We start from the raw sequence: 17183 nt of genomic DNA, 5'->3' as shown, positions 1-17183 counted from the left end.
TTAAATATTTAAATAAAAATATCTCCAAAATGCGGCAAGCGCCAATGATACTAAAGGAAACAAAAAAAGTGATGCAAGAGATGCTTCAATTAATCACAGCCACAGGTAATTACTTGAGGTCTCACCCCAAGTCCGTTTTTTGGTTTTTTTACCCACAAAACCATTTCAGGTTAGATCCAACTATATACAAATCAGCCTTGACCCTGCCCCAATAGCAACAGTCCAACCCGAACTGCCAAGCCAGGTTGTCTCTGAAACGGAACAAAAGCATCCCAAGGCCGATTTTGTCCTAGTTGGGGGCTCTTCAGTCAGGTGTAGCTTGGTTCCAGTAGACCTAAGTAGGTCAATACTGGTCTGGGGTTGCTTGTGATCCCTTCTGGAAGGCATTTTGCCCTGCAGGTCGGGACTCCTCCCATGATTACAGGGTTGATAATGATTTGCAGAAATCCGGCCTTTGTGTAAAGTGGCATGATGGGCAAAAAACAATGAACTGGAATGTAAACCCAAGCGATTGCCAGAGGCTGAGATTAATAAAAGCATTCCATCCATTGGCCTTGTTGTTGTTGCAAGATACAATGGTAGTCAATGGTCTTGATAGACCCAGACTTAGGAACAATTTGAGGCTGACCAAGATGGATCCCCGATCAAATACAACAACCAGCATTGGCTCAGAGAGAGGTTTTACCTTAAGACTTTTTTTCTGGAAGGCTAAATCCTTCAGTGGGGCAAGGCAACAGGATGTACCCGGGGAAGGTTCCACGATGTTAGGCAAGTGTTGGCAAGGTGCTGGTGAAGGCCCTAGTTTTGACAGGAAAAATAATCTAAGCAAAAAATAATTTAATGTCCAGGAAAGTCCACTTGCCCGTGAGAGATTTTTGGCACGTTCGCCTGGACGAGATTTTTACCTTTGGACTCAGGGCCTGATTTAGAGTTTGGCAGAGGGGTTAATCTATCACAAATGTGACTGATATCCCCGCCACCGTATTACAAGTTCCAAAGGCTATAATGGAATTTTAATACAGCAGTTGGGATAGCCATCACGTTTGTGACAGAGTAACTCCTCTGCCAAACTCTAAATCAGGCACTTAGTGGGTCATTACGACCCTGGCAGTCAGAGACCGCCAGGGGTAATGTGGCGTCCGTACCGCCAACAGGCTGGCGGTACAGGGAGCCGTATTACGACCGCGGCGGTAGTGACGCGGTCACACCGCCTGGGCCGGCGGTTTCCTGCCGTTTTAGCCCCGGCGGTGATAATCCACCAAGGCAGCGCTGCAAGCAGCGCTGCCCTGGGGATTATGACCCCCCTACCGCCAGCCTATTTCTGGCAGTTTGCACCGCCAGGAAGAGGCTGGCAGTAAGGGGTGTCCTGGGGCCCCTGGCATGGGCAGTGCAGGGGCCCCCTAACAGAGCATAGCAGACAGTGAAAAGCGCGACGGGTGCTACTGCACCCGTCGCACGCCCGCAACACCGCCGACTCCATTAGGAGCCGGCTCCTATGTTGCGGCCTCATCCCCGCTGGGCCGGCGGGCGTAAACTTGGTTTGCGCCCGCCGGCCCAGCGGGGATGTCGTAATGGGGTCCGCGGGAGTGCGGCCGCATTGGCGGCCACACAGCGGTTACCGCTTGGCCGGCGGCGTAATGACCCCCTTAGTCTCTTTTTCGGATCTCAAAATCATCCAGGGAGAAAGGCTGTGGGCTGTTTCCGACAATGGCTCTAAAAGGCTGGATATCTTCTCCTGAATTCCCACTTAAACGGATCTGCTGATGTGCAGAAGCTCAAAGTAGGGGAAACTTATTTCTTAAGTCCAGGGAGGCTGTGCCCTGGGTGGATCAGCTTGCCAGATTTTTCCTGGTCCTCTGGAAGTCTTGAAGTCCAAAGATTCCATAGGTGTTAGGAGGAATCCAGTTAGACACAGTCAAGGGTCTCAGGACCTCAGGTAGAGCATTTATGATTCAAGTCTCCCCCTGGTAAAGGCCACCAGCAGGATTCAGGTCAAGCGCCTGGATACCCTCTCAAGTATTTAGTGCACAATACAAATAAACATAACGTAACAGGTCAGATCAAGTTGGCACTGGGAAGCTGTGCACTTCAGGAAAAAGCCTTCTTGCAGCTTGCTGCGTCACTGTAGCCAAACAAGTCAGCCAACTCGCCTTGGAGTTCACTTCTTTGTCCTGGGTACAAGTGAGAGCAGGTTCAGCGCCTTCAGGTCTCCTCAGAGGTCTCAAACAGCAAGGACAGTCCTTCTTCTGTTCTTCTACAGGTTCCAAATGTTCTGAAGAAAGTGAATTCAGCCGACAAATTTATGTCTGGCACTAGTTTGGGGGAGGGAGCGACTCCAGACTCTTCCTTAACTAAAAGGTTAAAAGTTCCAATGTGCATTATTGTATATGAAACAACCGTATTTGGTGAAAAATTCAGTTTGTTGTAAAAAAACAAAATAAGCCATCCATAACTGTAAAGGAACAGTTGCACAATTTAATCAGTACAGGATACATAAATAGATATCTGTAGAAACAGCTGTGCATTCTACAATCCCTTTGCTTTGAAGGGCATCAAAGTGAAGGAATGTCGCAATGAATTTCTAATTTGCAGTTCAGAGAAATACATCGTCCATCCTTATAAATCAGCCACAATTATGGGTTCTATTAAGCCGTATTTTTACTTTTAGGTTTGGCGTTAATGCTGCAAAAGCACCATTAATGGCAAACATTAGGGGTCTGCTTTACCTGAGCAACTCCTGTGAGCAAAACTGCTGATCCTCATTATTTACAATAAAAATAAAGGACCTTTGTCATGCATGGAGACATGGACGAAAACCATACACCCAACAATGTATTTGAAGAAAGAATCCCATGCCACACTGTACTGGGAGTGTGGGGGGCTGGAAGACCAAAACGTCCCTCTCCTAGCACCTACATGTCGATTTACTTGCACAGCAGTTGCACACCCGCAGCATGTCCCACAGAAATTCCTCTCAGTCCAGTGAGTAGCAAGATAAATACTCCATCTCTTCACCAGCATCTGGACATCATCCCATTTGTGGGGCAGCCAGTGCGCCACCAGAACTGGTGTTGCAGAACCTCTCTTTCCTGTATTGCGATGCAAAGCACATCCATCCCGTGGCGGCTCTTGCGTGCTTCCATTATTGCTCAGGACTGGACTAAGATGAGGGAACCCGGGAGACCTGAGTAACGTGGCATCTCGTGTCACGGTTTAGACACCTTCTGTCACCCTCCAATTGAAGTAGGGTAAAATGAGACACTTTTAATCAAGGAGACTGGGAGAGAAGGACAATCACACTGAGCATGAGAGAAAATAAACAATTAAAAAATGCTTAGGGAGAGTTGAGCTACTCATTTGTGTAATCGTTATTTTAAGAACCCCCCCCCCCCCTTAAACACTTCAAAGTAAAGCTTCCCTCAATCCTAATTCAGCGTTCTTGAGAGACCACCGTTTATTTCCTGTTCCATTAAACACTGCAAGTTCCCAACAACATATATCCCTTCCTTTATGCTGTCTAGGAAATGTAACATTAAAGAAAATCAGCCTACATCTGCCCAGAGTTTTCTAGAGTTATATGGTACAATGCAAGCATATGCTGTTTTCATGTTGACACCCTTGAAAATATTGCCTTTTTTCAATACTTTCCAAAAAGAAAAGCTAAGAATGACCGAGCAAGAATTTTAATTATTTTTTTAAAGTTTTGAAAGCTTGACATATGTCCTAAATCTTTAGTTTTATGCAGAGTACGGTGACTTTTCTATCCAACACACATCGCTTCTATCAGAGTTTAAAGCAAATTTTGAGGAGTTACACTTTTCATCTGAAATAGATCACCTAGTTTTTAAACAGTACCTTGTATGCAACAAATTGCTTCATTTAATGTCTACCGAATTTCAGGATTCAATCAGACATACCAAAGAGAAATTTGTGTCAATCGAACTTTCTCAGAATAAGTGTTCAGGTCTTCACAGTTGTATAAACATAACCCTTGTCCTGCAAATTGGTAGGCATATGCCTACCTTGACTAGCATTTTTATCGCAAAATTTACCTTTCAAAAAACACTAGCTGCTTGGTATGTAACTACCAAGACACACAACTGTTTGGGAAGGTTATGCTCATTACTGGCTGGGCTAAAATAAATAATGTCTATTAGCCGACCGCTTTCTCCTTAAATCCTGTTTGAGAGTTGGTCCGGGCAACAGAACATTCACAGTCAAACAGATCTGAGACACCCAGGATGGCTAACATTTTTGCCATCTGCTAGATTATAGAAAACGGTTGGGTATGGAAAGGTCAAAATTTTATTTGTAGATGCTAGCCGTTTTAGCATGGGCTCTTCTTTTCCTTTGTCCCACCTTTAAATTACTGTATAATGAAGACTGGAATTACTGGCAACACTGCTGTCTATTTTCGAGGGAAGTCTGCAAATGATAAATACGTTTCACACAACGGATGTTCCCCTGCATTATGTGCTTTGCTTGCTAAATATACAATGATAAGGTACATCTGCAAATTCAGTGTGAAGGAATGATGAACACTTGTATCAGGCCCATTTAAAAAAAAAAAAAAAAAAAAAAAAAAGAGAATACAAAAAATGCATACCTCCGTTGGCTTCCAATTGTCTAGTCGGTTGTCTAAAACAAGATCATAACAGAAGGCTCCAGAAATCACTGCAGAGCACAAACAATGAGATAAAAATATAAATGTTAAAGGAGTAAACAAAGCAACAAAAACTATACATTCTTTTCACACGACAGAAAAATAAAGTACTCAAATTTACATTTTCAAGCTAAGTAGCTGAAGATGAAAGAAGATCTGCAGTGATCAGTAGTGATTCCACCATTTTGCAGTGTACCTTTGGTGCCATTTTTCCCTTACATGTTGTGTATAACAACATGTAAAGAAAAAATGGCACCAACATAAATATGTATTTTTGGCACATGGCTAAATATGGTTGGCTACATTTTTGTGGTGTGTACATGTATGAGGACAGGATGTTAATATAGACATCTTTAATCCTACCTCCCCTATTTGAGAGACCCACCCCTTGCATCTTATCAGGCATGTTATGAGACCAGATACCCCCAGTCTCCTTGCCCCTTTCTATCTGCTTCCCTTCATGCCTCCCCCCAACATGCACCCTTCCTCCCTCTGTTGGTTCAGATGTTAATGCATGGATGATATGGTTGACAGACATCTCTTCGCACCGGGACTACGTTCCATAGATCAGTAGAGCCCGGAAGTTGCCGGATTGCCTTTACCAGAACTGATGACCACCATGGCGTGTCCTGCCTATGGTACTTGAGACTGTACAGAACGCTCGCACTGATCCACCCACGTTCCTCGGCTTGATTTCCCATCTCTTGGACCTGCTATATGGGGATTCTCCTTACTTCCTCACTTGCCAAATTTCCAGACTGTATTTTCCTTGGAAATATAACTAAAGCTTTCAAAAAATGAAGCGGTCAGAGCAAGGCAAAGCTCAACCATCAACACTTCCGACAGCTGGGCAGACAGAGGGGTCCACATGTCATGAGATACACCATGTCACAAACTTATCGCAACAGCAGGCGTATGCGGTTTTACTATACGTGCCTAGTCCAGAGCCACCAGAATGATATGGCCTGATCTGTTCTAATCTTTTTGGGAGCTGCAGGAGAAAAGTATATAGGGGTGCTGAATTCCATTTGAGGTGGAATGAGTCTCAGAGCGAGAGCTGATTCATAAACTCCAATATCCAGAGATGCTGACATTGCGCGCACTTGCCAGAGGCAAACAGATCAAGTGAAGGTTCTCCCCATTCTTGGAAGAGACGTGGTCTCAACTCAGGATGTAGTTGCCATTTATGATTCGCATGGCACTGACGGCAGAGTTCGGCTGCCCTGTCATTCAGTGAGCCAGCCAGATGCTGTAAAACCAGGAAGATGCCCTGGTGGTCGTGCCAAGTCCAGAGATGCAGAGGCCCCTGTACAGGGTACACAACCCGCCTTTTTTCTTCTTGCAATACCACATGGTGGTTGTGTCCATGACCTAGCCTTACCTAGATGGACAAAAGTAAGGCTTTCAATGCTAAGCAGATTGTCTTCAGCTCCCGAAGGTTGATGTGGACCCGAGATTCCGCTGGAGACCAGAGTCCTCTGATCTCCACCTCTCCCAGGTGGCTGCACCAACTCAGAAGTGGTATATCGGTCAATACTGTCAACCCTGGTGGGGAAGAAAGAAGGGTCTGTTTTGGGCCCAATCACGGTCCGTCAGCTGCCACAGCAGATCATTTGCAGTCCCCTTCAAAATCTCGACCAGGTTGGAGAGAATCCCTTGGTGCTGAGCCCATTGGGACTTCATATCCCACTGCAGAGCCCACATATTTATGTGCTTCACCAGCAGGATAAAGGAGGCCATCAGACCCAGCAGCCTCAGAGTCAGTCTCACTGAGATGTAGGATTGAAGCTGAAATATCAGAACTGTACCCCATATATCCTGGACTTCTCTCTCCAGAAGACAGGTACAGAACTGCACTGTATTCTGACAGGCTACAATGAAATGGAGTGTCTGAGAAAGAGTCAGGTATGACTTCTGAATGATTACAGAAAACCACAGTGAAAGCTGGAGGGTTGCCATAGTCTCAGTTTGGCCCACCTTCAGCAGCCAGTCAGCAAGACAGGCAAAGACTGGAACCTCCCACCTCCGAAGATAAGCTGCAACCACCGCCATCACTTTTGTGAACACCGGAGTGGCAGTGGTAAGGCCGAAGGGGAGCTCAGCAAACACAAAATGCTCCTGGCCCACTATAAGGAAATGGTCCATTAGTTGTGTGCCCTGTACAAGTAATGGATCCACTGGAAAACCAAACATCCCACTGTAGCGCTTGACTCTCTCAGGGTAGCGAAGCACAGCAGTCCCAGACCTACTCAAGGGAGAGGTTGTGGGCTAATAATCACCCTTTGCTGGTACACAATAATAACACTCAATAAGTAATAGCCCAGTCTGTGCTTTTTCTTTAGAAAAGTAAAAGTATATTTATTACACACAAAACACAAAATACTACGCTGTAATTTACAAATATACTTGTGGCTGGTGGAAATACCTCTGGCAACATTATATTTGATCCCTAAAGGATTATGAACCCAAAATTCACAGTACATCCCCATTTATGTTCAACATAAAAAATTATTATATGGGGGGTATTTTACATTAGGTCAATGTCACATTTCAAGGCTAGAATCACGTCGTAGTAATACTTCATGCCATCACTAACTTGACTGACTTCAGGAACCATAACCCCTTTGCACTTATGAATGGTCAAGTATCGCAATCATGTGCCCACTTCATCAGTAATAAAGCATGACAACCAGCATTGTTTTAGTAACAGGCATAACATCCTCTTCTACACTCATTAGTAATAATCAGGCATTGCAATAGGGTGCTGACATCATCATTAATAAAACAATGCAGCCTCTCAAGACTATGAATTACTGTCAAAATTAGCAACCCTTTAAGTAAAGCACCGTCATTGACATCGCTGAATAAAGCGTTGCTTAAAGTCATGGTGAATGATACTTTTAAAGAAATGTTGGCAAACTGTCATGAAGAACACTTTTGAATAAAGCACTGTTCAAAGCCTTATGCCAACCGTATTTAAATAAAGCATTTTCCAACATCCATCATGCTTCTGTGTCTTCTTTAACCATCTTTAGGCCACAAAACCTGCAGCCATTAACATAGTCCCTAGAGGGTGCTGCATTCCCAGCTGTAAAGCACATGCTGCAGCTGTGGGAGTGCTTGAAACTATCAACAAAGTTCTGGGTGTTCATCCTTTTTTTGACCCTCCAGAGTTAGGATCATCACTATAGTAAAACTCCTTTGGGGCTCCTTGGGTGGAGTGTGGCAGTTCTGCAGTGCCCTTGCACACTCTGTGCCTTGCTGGTGGTGGCCCCCAACGTCCTAGGGCCACCATGAGTGGGCAAGGCCCTTTAAGAGTTCACGCCCCGCCGGGCATTACGGGGAACATGCATATTAGATTAAGATCAGCGGCTCCAGCCGCTTGCCTTTGGTGTCCTGCATGGCTTTCTTTTCCTTTTTTTCTTTTCTTGGGGGGCTTGGTCCCACTTGAGCATCCCTGTGTACCTCCCATGCTGGGGGGAAGCCCAGAAGTACCACCCCTGGCTGCCCTGCCGGTTCCTACATGGGAGCCAACAGCTCTGTTCCCCCCTGCCTGCCTGTACGGGTAGGGCGCTCAGGGTGGTGGTGTTCGCCTACTCCCCCCAGACACAGGCACGGGAAGCGGGATAGGTTCATCACGGATAAGGTGAATGCAGCAGTACTCCCAGTCCTCACTTCTTCCCTCGGGTCCCAGAGTTGGGGATCCCAGGCCCTGACTCTCTTTAACCATCTCGGAGGAGCACAACAGCACTTCCCTGTCCTTGGTGGCATTGGTGGAAAAGGGTAGGGTCATGGGCCCCCTAATGGTGGAACTGGCTTGGGTGCTGTGGGCCCCAGGCCTCCTGAGCTCTGGGGAAGGAGGGGGGGGGGGGCATGCACACCCCTGCCAGGATTACAAATTTTAAAGGATTTCTTGCAGCTAACCCCAGATCCTGGCCCGCCCTAGGGGTAGGAAATCTTCTGTTAGAGGAGCTCCACTTGGTCCGTGAAAGTCTTCAGGTCAATGGTGAAATCCTTTGTTCTGGAAAACCTCGGGACACAATGGGCTATTTTTCTCCATTTTGGGCTCATTATGCTCCTGGTGGCAATCCCTAGCCACCTGGAGCTCTTCCCCTTAACCTCCGGACCTCCAAGACGGTGAACCTTGCAGCCAGCCTTTCTTCCCCTTCTCCTTTGGTGCTTCTCTCCTACTGAGTGCAGAAGCCCAGTTCTTCTCCCAACTAGTGCTTAAGGGGTGTAAAGGGCCTGCTTACATGGTTCTGGGGAGAGCCCCACTGGTCCTGGAGGCAACTGTAGTCAGAGTCCCTAGTCCAGATGGATACCAGGGGGTTCCTCCTTCCAGATTTCCATGGCTCCAGTCACAGTGTCCAGCAACAAACAAAACAAAATAACCAACATAGAGCTCCCCCCTTTGTGCAAGACCTTTAGAATAGGGGCAGAAACTCCTAGAAGCTAGGTTCCTCTGGTCTATCCTGGGGTGCCAAATCACCTTTCTGCCCCTGTCCTAACCCTCCTGCACAGTATGCTGGGGCAATTCAAAATGGTGTCACGTAGGAGTCACAAGTTACATTTCCTCTGGGGCCCTCAGCGTCACCCCTCACTGATACCACTGCTAGGGCCTTTTCCCAACAGCCCCCTCCTGTGTTGCTCCAGTAGGCTGGGATCCCTTCTTCGTTCAGTGGGTTTGGGCATGCCCATCCCTGGTACAGTGTGGTAAACACACATAGCCAATTTACCGTGTGCTTACCATGGGTGAGTCACCCATTATGAGGCTCGCCCACAGTAAAAAGTTCAAAAAACGTGATTAAAAATCAAAAAATTTGATCGGATAAGATGGGCAGAATCCATCCATAGAAAGGCGATAAGAGGGCACAGATCTAGTATAGGACAAACTTCTCCATCCTTTTTCGGCACCAGAAAGTAGATGGAATAGCAACCACACCCTCCTTCTGGCACAGGCACCCTCTTGATGGCTCCTTTGGCCAGAAGGGCCTGCACTTCCTGGCCAAGCAAGAAGAGATGGTCCTCCATCAGCTGTTCCTGGGACGGTGGCAAAAGCACAGGGGGTTCCACAAAAGGAAGGGCATACTCCTTCCACACAATTTGGAACAGCCACTTGTCAGAGGTAAGAGCAGACCATTGGGGCAGATGGTGCCTGATCCTGCCACCAACATAAGAGCAGACCATTGGGGCAGATGGTGCCTGATCCTCCCGCCAACAGAGGATGGCTATGTTAGAGGAAGTGTGCACTGAAGAGGCGTAGGGACTGCGGCAGCCGAAGAGGTGGGGGACTAGACAGTACGTTATGTCTGGCTCCAGCATTCTCGTTGGGATTCGCAACCCCATCCATGAAAGAACTGGGTAGTCTGTTGGACAGGCAGGTATGGTTGCTATTGCAGACACCCATATGTGTCCCGATAAGGGCTGCAATAGGGGTGAAAGGACTGTTGCTGGCGCTCAACAGTTACAGAAAGTCTGAGAGGCATGGGAATGACCCAGCTCTCCCGAAAGCAACTGAGTGCCATGTCCACTTTCTCGCCCAACAGGCGAGAGCCATCGAAGGGCATGTAAATCAGGGTTGATTGGACATCCCCCAAGAGCCCATTGGACTGCGAACCAGTGATGCAGCACCATCGTAGAAGCCGTTGCTCTGCCCAGGGATTCCGTAGTACCCAGCCCACATCTGATGGCGAAATTCACTGCATCCCAATCATCAACTAAGGCTTAGTTAAGGATGGTTCAGCCCTCCTCCTCTGGAAGCAGTTGTCCAACAGCGTGCTACAATGCACAGCAACATTGGACAAAGAGGCATATAGTGCTCACCAACCGCAAGGCTAGGCAAGGCTAGCAGAAGACAAAACGAGCCTCCCAAAGGGGTCCAACCTCTTGGATTTCTTGTCCAGTGGAGGAGAAGGGAACACACTTGGGTTGACCTTGGCCGTAAAGTCCTGTACAACCAGCCTCTCAATGAAGGGATGCTGGTAGAAAAAGGCTGGGTAACTTGGGGCGGAACAATGGTGTTGGGCAAATATGTGGTGCACACGAGCCCCTGTGCAAGGTTTCACTCAGGCACCCAGGAGAACTTTGGTGAAGGCTTCATTGATAGGGAGCAATGGTTCAGCCAAACCCACTCCTGGGCGGAGCACCTGTGAAGACGTTGGTCTTGACCTCGACTACTGGCAGCTGTAACTCTAGGACTTCTGCGTCCTGGATATCACGGTGGCAAATGATGCACTTTCCTTCTAAACTGGGCCCGGAAGGAAAAGCATACCAGAGACTGGAAAAGTGTCCTAACTAATATTGTCGCCCAGCCCATAAAACCAGTTTTCTTCTGACTCTGAGAACTCTTCCACGGGACAATACCCTTGTTTATTTCCTCCTTCAGCAGGGAAGGGTCTATCTAGGGGCAGAGAGTCCAGCGGTATGTAGGTTCTGGACAGCTCTGGCATCGACGTTGAGCGGCGCTGGCTTGGAGTCAAAGATAAAATGATGGGCCCATCAACGAGTGGCGCTGGTGGATTCAGGACAGCACCTGGTGGAAAGAAGCCTGGGTGAAAGAAAGTACCCAGGAGAGAGCTCAGCTGGTGTCGGGGGTAGACCCGCCAGCAGTAATCCAGACAGGACACCTCGTAGCTCCGAGGGCCCACAGGCTCAGCAGATAGAGTTGAGGACCCAAAGATGGCATGCATTGCAACACAAAATTCTTTTAGTTGAGCGGGCGTTGCTCTGTCTCTGGGAATTTGACGTAGAGCAGAGAGGGCCCAGGACCCCGCTAAGCAGGTTGGTATGTGAAAGCAGGGCCTAGACGCATGGCGTTTGGATGGGTAAGCTGAAGAACGCTTCAACAACTTCTTCTTGTGCTTCATGGATTAACCCGACTTGGAGGAAGAGGTCTTGGAATGCAAAGACAGTCGTCTGTGGGAACAACTCAGAATTTCACCAAGCTCAACCCCAGGAGCAGAACTAGGACCGGGAACAGTGCACAGCCGCCGTCTGCCATTAGATGAGGAGCTTCATCACCCGCAAATCTTCTCAGGTTGCATCGGCTTACACACGACACAGGCCTTGAGGTCGTGGCCCGACCCCTTGCACCAGAGACCGAGCGAGTGGGGATCAGACAAAGGCATTTGTCTGTGATATTCCCCACAAGGTTTAAACCCTATAGGTTTTGCATGGGTCATTTCCTTGGCACACTAAAGTAAGGAACTGATGTCAGCGCCCCAGATTGGCACTTATATGAGCACCACAGTGTCACTTCAGATGCAGACGATGTCAATGTGAGTCGATTACCACCACCTACCAGTGAGCAGACGTACTGCTCAAGATTTTCCAGGTCCAGTTTGAGGCTTGGGGAATATTCTAAGGTGAGGAATCCCTGGTTAGAAGTCTCCACCAGAAGTAGCCTTTTTCTGAGTAATGATAACACAGAAACATAAAACGGTGTTATGTTATTTTGACATTTATGACTATCGCACAACCACTAAGTAACCTCTACTTCTTTGTGGAGCATGACACTGTCTCCAGTGGGAAGTCAAGTGGGAGGGGGAGGTGGCGGAGGCCCGTCTATCCTCTTCCATTAAAATGTGGTTGTTAAACTTGTTTTATTTTTAGTTACATAGACCCAACTTACACTATTTTATTACTTACCCCTGACAACTTACTGCTCTACGATGTAATGGAAGTGATGCAGCTGGGATACACCACTAAAATATGATACAAATATTCATAGCAAACTTAAAGAATACATAAAGGGGAACAATACGTAAACTTCGGTCTCTCACATGATTATCAACATAGATAATAGTATGGAGTGCACCTGGGGGACAGTAACCAGCTACTAGAAATGCAGAGTCAGTACCATCACCCCAATTCTCGTCCCATCAGAACATGGACACAGATGCCCAATATATGCTGAACCGAGGCAGGAAACTTGCAAGAAGTTCTGGCACACCATGCCAGAATGCGACTCTAAGGAAACAGAGGAAAAGGAGGTTTTGCAAACAAACTAAAAACTAAAGCACACCTACTGCAAATTCATTCATACTCAACAAGGACACCATCAACGATCTCCTGCACCCCATCAAAGCCCAAAGAACAAGAAAGCCAAACATCCACTGGCTATGTGGCCATTTCTTTTTACACTACATGTGGGATAAGTTGTATTCCTCTGCATGACAGCTGAGGTAGAGTGTCCAATATGCGACTGTGCTCAAATTAGCCCTGTGAGGCATTTCAGGCAGCTTCTGCAGTTGGAGTTAGGAATGGGTTGTTATTGTTCTGAAATCCACTTACCAAGCTTCCTGTGAAGAATGCCAACACTTAGTTTACATCGATATGTTTTTCTCAGATGCATTTCTAAGTGAGACAGTTTCTAAATGCCCATTGGTTCTCGCAACTCTGGTGTTTCGGAAAAGTGTTTGTTTTACTGTCTGATGACATTGTGATTTTTGCAGCAGTGTCGGGCAAGAACCAGACTTGCCTTTGCGGAGATGAGGGTGGGTACCATGGGTGCATGTTTTCAACTCAATCTCACCACTTCCTGTTATATTCGTTAATAAAGACCCACAAGCACATCGGGTGCAGTCTTCTCACCTTCATGACAAAGAATACCATGGCTCCAAAATCCTTGTCAGCCACTTGTTTCTCAATGCGAGCCTTGGCATTTTAAGAGATAAACTGGAACGAAGAATCCAAAAGCACCAACTATAAATTGAAATATCGAAGTCAGGCTACTCTTCAGCAGGAAGGATTTAGCCTGCATGTCAACAGACCTTACAACGACAGTTTGGGAAAACTAAATAATTGCCAAAACTATAATACTGAAGACACTAAAAATAAAAAAGGCAGCTTGTTAAATATGTTTGATGAATATATCGAAAATATAAAAACTTGTTTTAAAGTATATACTTTCTTAAAATAGACATGACAGCATCAATGAATAGAAAAAAAAATTTGTCTTGTCATATTTATAGATAGGGAGGATGTGGTGTTAGGTAGGGCCAGAGCTGCCAACATTGGATCCTTACCTGGCTTTAAAACTAGACAAATTATAGCCTCTCTCCAGGATTTAGGCGTCTGAGCCCCCTCAACCAGCATAGAATTAAATAATTCTAATAAAAATGGACTAATAACTTCCCCCAAGACCTTGTACAATTCATTAGGTAGGTTGTCTGGACCAGCGGCCTTTCCTTTTTTTAACGCTTTTATGCCTTCAATAAGCTCAGCCTCATTTATTTTACAATTTAATAGGGTCTTTTCAGAATCTTCTAGAGCTGGAAGGTGTAGTTTTTCTAGAAAATCACTAATCGACTCGTCTGAATTAACCAGGCTTTCTGAGTATACGTCTTGGAAAAAGGATACAAATGCCCCCTCAATCTCTTCTTGCTCCACACAAATCTGATTCGTATTGTCCGATTTGACTGCTGAAATATATCTTTTAGAGAGGTCTGACTTAACCTTCCATGCTAGTAGCTTACTGCAACCTTCTCCATATTCATGGTGAGCATATCGGCTAGCTTCCCATTTTAACTTACTGCGATTTTCCAAAAAAGCCTCTAGCTTAGTCCGAACATTAACCTCTTGACATATCAAGTCCTCTAATAAATTGACCTTCTCTTCTGCTCGTGCTTTATGGATTGCAGCTTGCAAGGTTTTTAGAGATAATTCCATATCTCCCAATTTCTCTTTTTCTTCACGATGTTTGTATATTGCCAGGCTCATAAGCCTCCCTCTAATATAAGCCTTAAAGGCGTCCCAAACACACCATAAACTTGCCGTACCTTGGTTCAAAAGAAAGAAATCTCTTGTGTCTTTTTTTAATGCTTCTACTATAGAGTCGTCTAATAGTATAGCGCGATTAATTATACATCTAATACCCTTATTTACGACCCTGATATCCAAGTGTAATTTTACAGCTGAATGATCTGAGAGGTGAGCTGGATTGTGGGCTACCTTTCTGACCTCTGGGCATAAACTTTTGTGTATTAAAAAAAAATCTATTCTAGATCTATGCCCATATTTTTTATTGTAAAATGTATACCTGTCTCCTTCGCCTCCTCTGCAGTGCCATATGTCTACCAATCCTAAATCTTGCATGGCTTGTTTCACCTGTGCCCTCATTTTAGGAGAGTTATCCGTACCTCGAGGGGTTGACTTATCGTGTACAGGGTCTAACAAAATGTTGAAATCTCCGCCTAGTACCACTGGATATCTAGCTAGAAGTAAAATATTGAATAACTCTTGAAATGGTGTGGGATCATCTAGGTTAGGTCCATAATAGCCTGCCACCGTGACCCAATAGCCACATACGCACAGTTCTACCACTACCCATCTCCCTCTAGGGTCAACTTGCACCGATCCTATCCTAAGCTTTATGGATTTTTTGATGAGAACTGCCACGCCTTTTATCACACTAGTTTGGGAGGAGCATACGCTAAGAGAAACCCAATTCAACCGTTTAACCCAGGTCTCCCACTCTGTTTGTTGGAGATGAGTGGCTCTCACGGGGGAACATGGCGGCCGGTTGAAGCGCTGACCGCGAACTCCCATCGGACGAGAGACGCGACCTGCGACCCCTGACCTGGAAATGACGCGGTGAGAGCCGGAGCAGTGCCGCAGTTGGATCGACGCGCGAGAGGATCACCGCGGCCGTAGAGGGGCCCCCTTGTTGTGACGAGGAAGAGGTTTGGAGGAGAGACGCCGGGGGAGAGACTAGGGGAGAGACTGGGATTGTGCAGGGCTCCTAGACCGGCGCCCCGGGTGAGTCGCTCCTCTTGCCGGGAAGAGCTGTTGATGGCGTTTTTTTTTTCTTTCTCTCGGTGTTGAGGCTGACAGAGCTCCCTGCGTGAGAAACACACACTGATAAATCCAGATTGGTAGGAATACCATAAAACGTTAATTAACCGGAACATCGGATCTTTAAAAACAATCGCAGGTTGAATCTGCATAGGAAATTTTTTTCCTTTGTGAGCCTTTCTTTTTTTTGAGACTTCTTCTGTCACCCACAGAGGTTTGATGTTAAACTCTCTTATCATTAACTTTGAGCATTGTCTCTTTGCTTTAAGAGTTATTCCAACGTTGCTTCTACTCCTTGAATTAGACCGAGTTGGGCATCACTGGGCATCATTTGCCTATCGGGCTTGGAGTAGCTATTTGAAGGACTCGGAAGGATCCTAGAAAATCCAGTCTCGGAATACGTTACTATTGGAGTGTACTTGTCTATATTGATCTCCCCGCCCCAGGTCGGGAGATTTAATTAAAAATCACGGCGAACAAGGAGGGGGGCGAAATTGCTTCGGCGAGAGGTGGTCAGGGGGTCCCCTGGAATCAAGCTTTAAATTCCAGTATTTGGGCTGAAGCAGTGAGGGGTGTGCGACGAGGGAGATCTTATACCTCTCGCTGTTCTCTTCGTGGGAGTTTACCGGAGACTCCGGGGCTTTCCACTAGGAGTAATTTGAACAGGAATAGGGTGGGAGGAGAACGTGATACCAGCAGAGCCTCTCGGTGCATGTCTCCAATCAAACGCCGCCCCAGGGTTGTACGGACAGAGGTTAAAAACCTGGTTGGTGCAAGGACTTGTAAGCCCGGCCCCCTGGGTGTGAGTGATAAGCCCCAGGCTTATTCATCAGAGACTGTAGCAGTTACAAATCCTGGATATAAGACTCACGGCGAAGTCTCTTTAAAGGGGACTGATCAAATTTTGTCATCTGTGGGCCCTCCTATCCCTCTCTTGGGGGAAGGCCAACCTGAACCTCTGGGGAGGAGTGAATCATTGATCACAAGATATTTTCGGACCACTACCTTTCCATTGCAGGATATGGCAAATAGTCAACTAACCTCAGATGATTTAGAAATGTCAAATTTAGCTTTGCGTTTGGCTAGGCGGTCGCCCCTAAATCCATTAGACAAGGATCTAGATGGACAGGGAGAGGATTCCTCTAAATTATCGGCTTTGTTAGAAGTGGAGAGTAACCCCCTCAGAGGTACAATGTCTTATGGTATGGACGTACAGGCCCTGCTAATCTCTCTTACTAAAGAGATTAGGGAAAAATTTGAGACATCAGAAAATAACCAAACAAGGATTCGGGAAGTATGTGAGGCTTTGGAAAATAAAATCACTTTGTTAACAGATCGGATGGGTAAACTCGAGACTGTGGTGGCGGCCCATGAGGAGCGGGTGGCAGCTCAATCTGAGGATATTTCACAATTAAAACGTGGGGAAAAGTTGTTACAGGACAAACTAGAGATTTTGGAAAATAACATGCGGAGAAATAATATCAGGCTTTTGGGTGTTCCTGAGGGATTGGAAGGTGAAGATATTAAGGGCTATGTGATTGCTTTGATAAAAGAGGTTATCCCAAATACAGCAGTGTTTAACCTGGAAGAGGATATTCAAAGAGTCCATCGTGACCCGTTCATGAAAAATCCTGGGAGGAAGAATCCCAGGAGGATTCTGATAAATTTCAATACGTACTCTATCAAGGAAAAAATTCTGTCTGAAGCCCTTAAAGTTGGTGTTTTT

General features: G+C 46.2%; 1 protein-coding gene across 1 annotated transcript in view; it reads right to left on the bottom strand.

Moving 5' to 3' along the window:
• MRPL39 (mitochondrial ribosomal protein L39) overlaps positions 1-17183 on the bottom strand; it is a 130397-nt gene that overhangs the window by 63386 nt on the left and 49828 nt on the right. Inside the window, exon 5 of the mRNA XM_069204091.1 lies at positions 4607-4674. Within this exon, the coding sequence (XP_069060192.1) occupies positions 4607-4674 (68 nt within the window). The remainder of the gene's footprint in view (positions 1-4606; positions 4675-17183) is intronic.

Source organism: Pleurodeles waltl, chromosome 8, assembly GCF_031143425.1.
Source record: "Pleurodeles waltl isolate 20211129_DDA chromosome 8, aPleWal1.hap1.20221129, whole genome shotgun sequence".
NCBI lineage: Eukaryota > Metazoa > Chordata > Amphibia > Caudata > Salamandridae > Pleurodeles > Pleurodeles waltl.
Note: the sequence above shows the minus strand (reverse complement) of the source record. Positions and strands in the feature narration are given on the sequence as shown.